The 10,672-nt window shown below is 41.3% G+C and overlaps 1 protein-coding gene across 2 annotated transcripts; it reads right to left on the bottom strand.

Annotated features, from left to right (window-relative positions):
• Window positions 1-4,074: 4,074 nt before the first annotated feature.
• On the bottom strand, window positions 4,075-5,905 carry LOC143876034 (uncharacterized). 2 transcript variants are annotated; one of them, XM_077377639.1, is made up of 3 exons: window positions 5,626-5,905; window positions 5,205-5,592; window positions 4,075-4,329 (listed from the first exon to the last, which is right to left on the bottom strand). In XM_077377639.1, exons 1-3 carry the CDS (start codon window positions 5,817-5,819, stop codon window positions 4,237-4,239), a joined length of 675 nt encoding a protein of 224 aa, XP_077233754.1. In that variant the 5' UTR covers window positions 5,820-5,905; the 3' UTR covers window positions 4,075-4,236. The 2 variants fall into 2 exon arrangements, with proteins under 2 accessions (XP_077233754.1, XP_077233753.1); XM_077377638.1 differs by having other exon boundaries at window positions 5,205-5,899.
• Between the last annotated feature and the right edge of the window lie 4,767 nt (window positions 5,906-10,672).

The raw sequence follows: 10,672 nt of genomic DNA, 5'->3' as shown, positions 1-10,672 counted from the left end.
GATCGAGATCAAAGGAATGTTGGGGAAGAGGAATAGACGAGGGATCCAGGAAATAATTTCCATAGCATGCAGCTGGGCTAGGGTCATCCTATGGAAATGATTTTTTTTTGGAACTACCTACTAACATTGTGCGCTACAAATGGACAGTTTGGATAATCCTATGGGTGTAAGCCATACAGTATATTTTGAAAAATACTGGTTTTTACGGGCTTACACCATATAAAAACTCGGAAATTGTATATGGCGTCAGCCCCTTAGTCTCATACTTTTTTCAAAAACTACTGTAAGGCTTATACTATAGGATGATCCAAACTGTCCATTTGATGGGCCATATTTGTGCCCAAAAAATCATTTTCATTGGATGATCGTAGCCTCCGATCTATAGAGGAACTGCATGTTATAGCAACCTCTATCGATCGAGGTTGGGACCATTTGATGGAAATGTATCGAGGAACTGCATGTTATGGTAACCTCTATTGATCGGGGTTGGGACCATTTGATGGAAATGTTTTTTGATGCACAACCTTTTTACCTTTTGATCCATCAAATGGAGAATTTGGATCACCCTATGGTGTGAGCGGTATATTACTTTTTGAAAAATACTGAACTAAGGGGCATACTAGGCTATATTTGAGGTAAACTTTGTTCTTGCCTCTTCATCTACCAAAGCTAATATACTAGGAACTGTTTGGATTGCAAGAATTTTGGCACTTTTTCTATTGTTTGGATTACACTATTAAAGTAAACTGAACTGCCATAGTCAGGTTTTATACACAGATACCTTAAACTTAAAGTGCTAATGAATTCCTCCCCCACCATGGGTTACTCTGCTCACAACCGGTACACTCTTAAGCTTGGGCTGGTTTAGAACTGTAGATAGTTGAACAAGGCAGGCATCACTGCATTTAAAAAAAAATGAATGCATGTCATAAAAAGTGTATTTTTCAAAAGAAAAAGGGCTTCGACGTAAATAGGCCTTGCTGATAAAATCATCTCCATGAGCGATCCTAACCCTTCGATTTATAGATGGACAACACCTTATATAAACCTCTACACAATAGAGAGTTAGGATCATCCAATATACATGATTTTTAGGGCATAATATATTTACACAAGGCCGGACATCAGAATATTGTTTGGATCTTAGAACAAGGTAGGCTATACAGTAATTTCTGAAAAGTATGTACACCTACTAGATGGACACCCTAATATCTCTTTTATTGCACCATATAATAGGTAGGGCCCACAATATATGGCTTCTTTGCATAATCATATTGTTTTTAAAACACACCGGAGCCCACCTTATTCAAAGATCCAACCCATTTACTTGTTGGGCCCCAAAATAGACTGTGCCCCAAAAATCATCTTCATAGGATGAGTTCGAGGATATCAGTTCCTTAAATTCAGTTCCTCAGAGATGGTTTACAATTCCATCATGCTCTCCTCTCAATAGTCAATAAGAGAGCATGGATCATATCAGTTCCTTAGATTTATTAACGATAAAGTCTTTTTCATTAACATAATCAATTTCTTTACCCAGAATTTACTGAGGAATCCGGGCGCAGCTGAAATTTATTGATGCATAAAAGAAGTGCAAGAGGGGAACAAATAACCTTACCTCAGAACCAAAATAATTCGTCTTAAACGAGTAATGGAGAAAATCATTAGCCCTCAATTTCCTCCTCACTCTCACATCCTTCCCAAGAAATTAGCATAGTTTGCCTGTACACCCCTGTTTGTTTGTCTTACTCGCATTAAATGGTCATTTTTCCTTAAACAACCAACACACACGCATACACAAACCTCCGAGAACCTCAAAAAAACATCTCAATCTGTCTCCATCCAAGCTCACCATTTCTCAGCCAGGCTATACCCTTTCCCTCCCTTTCCCTCCCCTCCCAGTGGCCCGTTTGGATACACCTAAAAGTTACCCATTCGAGAACCTCAAGAAACTGGAGTGGTTGGTTTGCTAATGTCTCCAGGCAACAACTACTAGTCAATCTTCTGCTTTAACCCCTTACATAAGCAAGAATGTTACCCATTTTACATATTTACCTTGCAATCTAATTCACCTTGACCCCAGTTTTCACGACCAGAGTCAACATTTCTTAATCATGTCCCACATCCTTCTGAAGCATTTTTGAGCTTTTTTTAATTGCGTTCGGCTCAAATTTGATATGATGACCAAAGGTTGTCTCTTCCCAATTTTTTATAGCCCGTGAGGGCTGAACAAATCAACAAACAGGGCATGTGATGTCCTCATGGAGGACTGTTCCCATATAATTTTTCTTATTTAAACATACAGTAATATCCTGGCAAAACACTGTTTTCCAACGGGAGAGGCGTTTGGATCAAAGGAAAAGAAAATTATGAAGAAGAAAAAAAATCATATCCGGGGGTGTCCTATTATTGCAATTTTCTTTTAAAACAAGGAAAATTTTCTAGTTAAAAAGCCCATAAAATGAGTTTAACTAGGCCGTGGAAAATTCATTTTCCATGAAAAAATTTCGAATAGAAAATGACCCTACATCCAAACAGCATCTCAAGAATGTCAATCCAGTGTGCGTACTTAAAGAGTTGTAAATTCTAATCAAAATTGAAGAGCGAATGTCGCACGCATGTCGTCAAAGCTTGTTAGCTTTACCAGCAAATCATGTTAATTAAGCCTAATCTAGCTCTTTTCCCATTACTTTTAAGCAAAGAATGAAGGGTCCCCTTCCGTCCAACCCCCCGTATGTCTCGGCTTTAAATTGTTTGGAAAAAGGCTTCACAGCTGTCGAAAAAGAGGGAATCCAACGTCCCATTGATGTCATTGTCACATGTTCACGGGCAATGACAAATTCGCATCCCTGTATTCACGCCACTCTAATGAGAATTGACGTTAAAAGTAGGGGTGCAACTTGGGTCGGGCGTTCAACCCGATTTTGGCTCGGGTTGGGTTGGCATTTTCCCAGGTTGGGTTGGGATTAATAAGGATTAGAAAAAGCCAAATCGATTTAATTTCGGGTTAGGTTAGGGTTGAGCCCTTGGCAACCCGACCAGACCCGAACCCAACCTCTGTCCTCTAATTTTATCATGATTTTCTTAGGATTATGTTTTTTTTCTTGTATTTTTCTGTTTGTCCCTAGATGAACCCGAAACCCAACCTGGCCCGATTTGGAGGGGTTGGGTTAGGGTTGACCATTCTCAACCTGAGGCTCGGGTTGGGTCGGGTTAGGAGGGAATGCTATCTCAGGTTGGGTTAGGATTGGCCTCAAGTTGACCCAACAAGACCCGAGTTGCACCCCTAGTTAAAAGGCGTCAAAGTCTGCCGTTACCCTCCTTTCATGGGGTGAGAATTATCGTACATCGTCCAACTCCCTCCGAATATCACTGTACCTAGTTTTGACATACACACACCTCCATTTCTTTCTGGGGGAAACATTATAGGCGTGCAAGTTGGGTCGCTTTTTACCCAACCCGAAAATAACATAGGTAGGAATTACAAATCATGGGTCTTGCGTAGGGTCGGGTTATAAATTGGAAAAGGTAGGCCGTGTTTAAAGAAACAAAAAAACCCACACCCAACCCGACTCATATAATGTGACTTTCTTAAGTATTTCTTGAATAGCATAGCCAATTATTTTCAAGCGATGATATTTTCACCCCTCTGCGTTCCGGATTCGCCCCCTTATGACGATTTGATGTCATAAAGCATTAAAGTTGCCCACTTTTCACATCAAATCATGTTAAAGGGGAGCACATGTGTAATATAGGAGGAGTGAAAATATCTTCTCCCTTATTTTCCAATATACTGATACAATTGTTTTCACTAGGTGATCATATCTGTTATGTGAAAATAGTATCCTTCAATTTATACACTCGATGACATAAATTTAGAGACTTTTGATGTGAAGATTAGTTTTTTTTTTCCTACAAGCTTTAAAATTAGTGAGATAATTCTCAGGTAGGGTAGGGTTTTGGAAAACCTGACCTGCACGGCCCGAGTTGCAACCCTAGAAATAACCCATTAGAGGAATTTAAACTCTAAACAAGCCTTATTTTCTACTTACTTTCAAGTGGAAACACAACACATTATACGAAAGAGAAGATCTATAAATCCAGATCTCAAATCAAATAATCCTCAATACAAAGCTCTCTATCATCAAAAGAATCCAAAGTGAATGTACCCCTCATAACATGTGGGAAATGCACTATAAAATAGTAAAAGGTAAAAAACAGTAAACACCATAACACTCAGACTGTGATACCGAGGAAGAAGAAGACAGCCCACGCAGCGATCAGACCTCCGACCATCTTCCTCACGCACCCAACCTTCTCTGCACCGTTCTGCAACCAAAATCACAACAAGATCTAAGTTAGCCATCAAAACCAGTTGCAATTCCTACAGGATGATGATAAATTCGCACCCCTGTTGGATAATTCGCACCCTTTTCAACGTGATTTTGACGTCGAAAGGCATTAAAATCTGCCACGATTCATGTTAAAAGGGGTGCGAATTATCATCTCCCTCCCTAGTCCCTACAAATCCATTTTTGGCTTTGCAAATGATTGATTTCAATGTAGGATTGCATCAGGTGGGCCCGGCCCACGCACAAGGAAAGATCCTGCTTGGTGGGACCCACTGACCGAAATGCTAACAGCTGGGGAAATGATATATTCGGCCCCTCTTGTTATCATGGGACAGCCCCCTCTAGTGTAAATTAGTCATAAATACAGTATATGAGTAGAGGGGGGGCTGTACTAAGTAAAAAAAAAGGGGGGGCGAATATATCACTTCACTCACGAACAGAGCTCCACAATAATTAAGGAGCAAGTAGTCTCGGTACATGTGGAATCTAACGGCCGAGATCGTTTGCCTCGAGATTTCCACTCCCTTTCTGAACTAAAAAATAATGCATTTTGAGTTCCGTCTATTTTTTGGGGGGCGTATGTTAGTCTTCCCAACGGTCATTTTCTAACATAAACCGATAGCACAGGCGCTTATCCCTCACCCAAAAGTACTGATTTTTGCAACTAGAACGTTGAATCAGGATCGAACTTTTGACCTTTTTACTGATTTCCAAGGAAAAGGTGCATCGTCCGATCGAACGAACCAAAAAAGTTCGGATCTGATCCAACGTTTCAGATCAACTGGTTACATTCCGGCGCACGTTAGTGCAGAACAGCACAAAAGGGTTTCAAAGATTTAAGAACAAATGTACCTGATCTGAAACAGTGGAGGAGGGTCCAGGCGAGACACTAGACTCGGACGAGCCAGGAGCCGCAACCGGCGGCGCAGGCGGACTCGCAGCCACTGGAGCCGGAGCCGGAGCAGGATGCTTCTTCTTCGTCTTACTAGGAGCCGGTGCCGGAACCTCCGCAGGCGGTGGAGCCAATGGCGGAGCCGCCAAAGGCGCCGGAGGTGGAGAAGCCACTGGAGGTGGCAAAACCGGTGGAGGTAAAGGAGGGGAGCTGACTGGAACCGGAGTAGGCGGTGGAGTTACAGGCGCCACAGCCGGAGGCGGTGAAGCAACCGGTGGAGGGAGTATCGGCTTCGGCGGAGCCGCCACAGGCGCGGCAGCCGGCGGAGTAGAGACAACGGGAGGCGCGGCAGCCGGCGGAGTAGAGACAACGGGAGGCGAGGCTGAGACTGGCGGAGCCGCCACTGGAGTTGGAGTTGTAGGTGGAGTTGGCGCGGCTGAGGTTGCCGGTGGAGAAGAGACGGGTGTAGCCGGTGTTGCTGGCGTGGCAGTCGGAGAAGTAGCCGGAGCTTGGCCGCCGACAGTAGCTATAGCAATGCAGAGGAAAACAAGAGCACAAATAGAGCCTCGTTCCATTATCGCTTATCCTACGCACCCTTCTCGCTTTAACCTGCGCTACAAGATGAGAGGGTTTGGAAGAGAAGGGGGAGAATAAATAGGGTTCTTACAAGGAAAGAAACAAAATAGGATGAGGGGTCTGTCAGGAGGTGTAGATCCATGTGATCTGTTCGTAATTTTACTGTGAGTAGCTGACACGTGTCAATGAAGGTACGTCCACGTCAGCGGCTCATCGGGTTGTTCAGGGTTGTGGGCCCATGGGGTTACGTTGGGATACGTGCCTTGTAAAAAAAATCAGTGCTTTTTAGATTGTACGCGTCTGAGAAGAGTCTCACTGTATTTCTGAAAAACATTATGACATGGTTGGTGTAATGTTGCGGTCTCCAGACTCGATCTCTATTACTTGTGCTTATTTAAGATTCTATACCCACTACTTTTCTTCCCTTTCTAGTGAAGTTATGAATAAAGTTTGGCATTGTTGTAGGTCAACTTTGGAAGAATTTACATGTTAGAGAAGGTGTTTGAAAGAAAGTTGAGAGTCTAAGAAACTAATAATTAACATATGAAATTGGTCACAGTCCATTGGGATCCCTTTTAAATTTTTGTATCAAGCCATGATTCGAGATACTTATGTTGTATATGATTAAGGGTTTGGATGAAAAACTTGAGAGAGAAGAATCATCATTGAAATGTTTTTATCATCATTGAAGGAAAAAGAAAGAAAATGAGATGTGTTGGGCGCGCTTGATATTCACACACCAACTTGATGGGAAGTATCAGAGTTGCATGAGGTTGCACGACAGTTTAAGAGATTGATATACTTTGTAAATTGATAAGACCCTTGTTATAATCTTGTAGCATATAGAAACCTATTGTAACTAGATAAGAGTCCTAGGTAACAATATTAATTCCTTCAAATCAGGGATGTTTTGTGTTAGTGATTTTGCATTTTCAAAATATTGTATATTACATGTTTTAGTGTTTTGGAAAATGTTTTATCAAAAGCGTTTGGGAAAAAGAAAATATTTTCTTGAAAATATTTGCTTTTACAAAAGGATGTAGAAGTGTAGTTGAAAAGATAGTCCCGTACCGGATGAGAGAAAAGAAAGAGAAGGGCTTATAAAGCACTACATTTTCTAATTCTTGTTGATTGCACATTGGGTTGAACCCATGGTTGGACCCGCGGGACGGTGCAACGCACCGTTCGCACACACTCACGCACGCGCGCGGCGTGGGCAATGGGCTATAGGACGCATAGTGGCGCTTTTTTAGGCGCACTTTGCACTTACGCAACGTCGCGAGGAGCGATTGGAGCCTTTAATTTTTCCAGATTTGATCTGCACTGTTGGATCAAGATGAAGGTGGACCGGTCGGATGGGTGAGTCAAATGGTTCGCAGGCCCATCAACCCGAATGGTTCAGTTGGGTTGGGCTTTGGTTCGGGCCTAACGGTGGGCCCATTTCGGTTCGGGCCTAACGGGCCCATGACTGGGTTGGAGAGAGGTTTTACTCAAACCAACAGTCACCTCTAGAATCGATCAGGACCATTCAATATCAATGGGTGCGATCTAACAGTCAGATTTCAAACATTTTGGAAAGGTGCCCTGTAGAGGTGTTTTTCACACTGAAAAGACACCAGATGGTCTATAAAAATGTGCAAACTTCAGTCATTTCATATAAAGAAAACGAATTGGCAATTCTGACAGACTTTACACTCTCTTCTACACTCCTACAAAATCCCCAAGTATTTCTATATACTGTTTTTCTTTTGTTTACTATTCTAGATACTGTTTTTCTGCAGAAACATTATCTAGAAATTTCTCTAAGGCTTGAAATTTCGGAAGGGCATTTCGGATTTGATTCCGCTAGTGCTACGCGTCATCAAACATTAGTAGGGCTTCCTTACTAGGCTTCATTGTATCTTGGAGGCAATTCGCGGATCCCCTTTGCACACTACTAGTGAGGCGAATCTTGTCTTAAGGAAAGTGATATCACGCCTTGAAGTAACAAGTTTCTGTTTTTATCAACAACAGTACCCTCAAAATTTACAACACTTCGTACATGGTTTTACAATGAATGGAAGACGCCTTACCACTTTGAATTTTAATAGATTTTATTCTAAAATTCGAAAGAAATTTGAATGCAATTCCCCTAAAAATATAGCAAATTTTCTTAGAAAACACATAAAATTCTTGAAAATGAGCTTAATTGTAGACAGCTCACGAGGAAGAGGGGTGGGTGGAAGGATCTTTGTAGACAGCTCAACAGCCAGAGGTCTGGGTGGAGGATGCTAAAATGATATGTGGGATTGAACCCAGAAGAAGATGTCATATCAGGTTGGTTTAAAGGTCATATTTTCCCAAATCTTAATAGCGTGATATGAAAATGAAGGATGCAGGTGCTGTTGACAGATGGGTTTTACTGACGTTATGTGCTAACATCCGCCCGTTAGCCTTTTCTTCTCATGTTATATGTCGGATACAGTGTCTCTGTCTAACTTTTTTGAGTGGCTCGAAATATATAGAAATGTTGTGAAATTTATAGTGAAAGATGGAGTTCCAAACGTTTATTGGGGATGGTAGGAGGAGAATTTTGTGGCAATTAGAACATGCGAATGGTATACATATGCAACTAAGCATTGTGGGCCAACATATTATGATATGGTTTGATTGTGTGGTGGGTCCTACTATGATAGAGAATTATGAGGCGTATTTTAAGGGGAAATGATAAATGGTACACAATAGGGTTAGGTACAGCCAACCAATCCTACCAAGGTTGCTTGGACTTCCCATAAGGTGTGGAAAGAAATCGACCGACATTTGCATATATGGGCCAGGGCAACAAGGTTATGATTCGGGTTTAACCTATTTGAAATCATTTTGTGACCAAAGCTCAGACCAGGCTTTGCCAATCTACACCAGGATGCAACTCGCGGGTCGGGTTGGGTGCTAAAATAATGAATTGGAATCAACCCGAAAATGGGCCTCTAGCTCAATGGTCAAGGCTTTGTTCTTCAACCTGGAGGTCGGCGGTTCAATCCCAGCTTGCCTACCAAAAAGAAATTAAAAAAATGGATAAAAACGTAGAAAAAAAAACAAGAATATGAGAAAAACGAGTTTAAAATGGTGTTACTGTATTAATAAAGTGCGATTCAAAATTGTGTTCATATACATCCAAATTTCTAAAATACATGTCACCAAATTCTTAAATCTAAAATAGTAAACCATGGCTTATACATTCCCAGTCATATTTCAATAGCAAAGATATACATAAAAAAATTAAATATTTTAAGGTTTATGAAAGTTTTATGGAGGGCTCACATAGGAAAAAAGAGTTGAGAAGTCAACCTTTTCTTGGTTGGTAAGCTGGGATTGAACCTCCTACCTCAAGGTTGAAAGCCCGGGGGCTTAATCACAAAAGGAACAAAAAAATACCCTATATTTAACTTGAAGTTGCATTACTACATTATCAAACTATATTTATTTATAATCAAACCTAAGGGTGGTGAGTTTGAAAAAATCTTAGTTTCCTACATCCTAGTTTCATCAACGAGAAGAGTCCGATCAAAAGGAGTACCAGAAGGTGAAAGAGAGAAAAAGAGTGAAAAGTGATGGATAAACACATTTTGTGTAAGATCTCTCATCCAGTCCAATGTTGTTTTGTTTATAATTTTTTTTTTTTTGAACTTTCTAAATATTTTGAAGTTTTGAAAACTCAATTGAAAAAATGAGGATAGTACGTATATTTTGAATGTAATGCAAACTTTGCCAACATAGTTCTCCATCCATTCTAGTAAAAGGGAGGTCATTTGCTCTGTAATGGATAGATAACTCATGAGTTTGGAGGATGGGAAAAGTATTCTCACCTAAAACTTGTGTTAGCCAAGGGTTCAACCTTGGTCACTCTCTTAAGTTATGTTTTGATGACAACAAACACAATATGATATTTTATATTGTTTGATATACTAATGATTGGCTGCTCTTTAAGAATGCTCTTGAAAGGTTAAATTTAAAGTATATTGAATAATGGATCAAGGCATGGAGCTTGAAAGTATGAAGCCAAAGATTGATGAGTAAAGAAGATATCCATGGAGCATGAAGAATGGAAACATAGAGCTAAAGGATTGAGGGATTCAGAATTGAAGAATCATTGAGGGCTTGAAGATTGAAGTCACGAAGAATTGAAAAATTCAAGTCTTTTGGGTTAAACTCACATATGTTGGAGGTAAAATCAGTATGCCAGGTATCGACCCTCGGACCAAACCGTGGCACACAAATGGCCCAACACAAACTCACATATGTTAGGGGTAAAATCGGTATGCCAGGTACCGACCCTCAGACCAAACTCACATAAAGAACTATCGGCACTGACCGTCAAGAGGAATCAGACACGATAGCAGGAATCCCGCCGTTAAGCTATCAATCCGGGCACCCGTTACGCTTAAGGCGCTTCATTCAAATTCAAAACATCCCGCCAAGGTCACTCTCCATGATCTCCGCCCATAATTCTAGGAAATCATATCTCCACGATCTTATCCTCCACCACTCACGCCCCACGTGGGTTGAATCAAATGCATGATTGACGAGTGGACATAATGGGCCACCCCTCCTATAAAAAAGCACCCCCATGCTCAAAGGGGATCATCTTCCTCGACCCCCCGAAACACTCTCTTTCTCTTTGAATTAGTATTTTGCTTAGATCTTCTTCTGTTAACGCTGATTTCTGACTTGAGCGTTGGAGGGTGCCCCCGGAGTCCCCCTCCAGGGGCCCTTCTAACGTTGTTTCCTGTGAGCGCAGGTACCCACAGATCGGAGCTCTAACAAGCCGAACAGTCGGATCCATGAACAACGCTCATCCGATTCTCAGATACAA

This window comes from Tasmannia lanceolata, unplaced genomic scaffold, assembly GCF_043159265.1.
Source record: "Tasmannia lanceolata isolate RefF3 unplaced genomic scaffold, GAP_Taslan_0.1 ptg000004l, whole genome shotgun sequence".
Classification (NCBI taxonomy): domain Eukaryota; kingdom Viridiplantae; phylum Streptophyta; class Magnoliopsida; order Canellales; family Winteraceae; genus Tasmannia; species Tasmannia lanceolata.
The sequence above is the reverse complement of the archived record's forward strand: the minus strand, read 5'-3'. Positions and strand labels throughout refer to the sequence as shown.

Coding starts and splice junctions, on each gene's coding strand:
- LOC143876034 (XM_077377638.1), bottom strand. CDS start 5,819: ATGGAACGAGGCTCTATTTGTGCTCTTGTTTTCCTCTGCATTGCTATA. Junction 4,330..5,204: donor CCTCCACTGTTTCAGATCAG/GTACATTTGTTC, acceptor TTTTGGTTGCAG/AACGGTGCAGAGAAGGTTGG.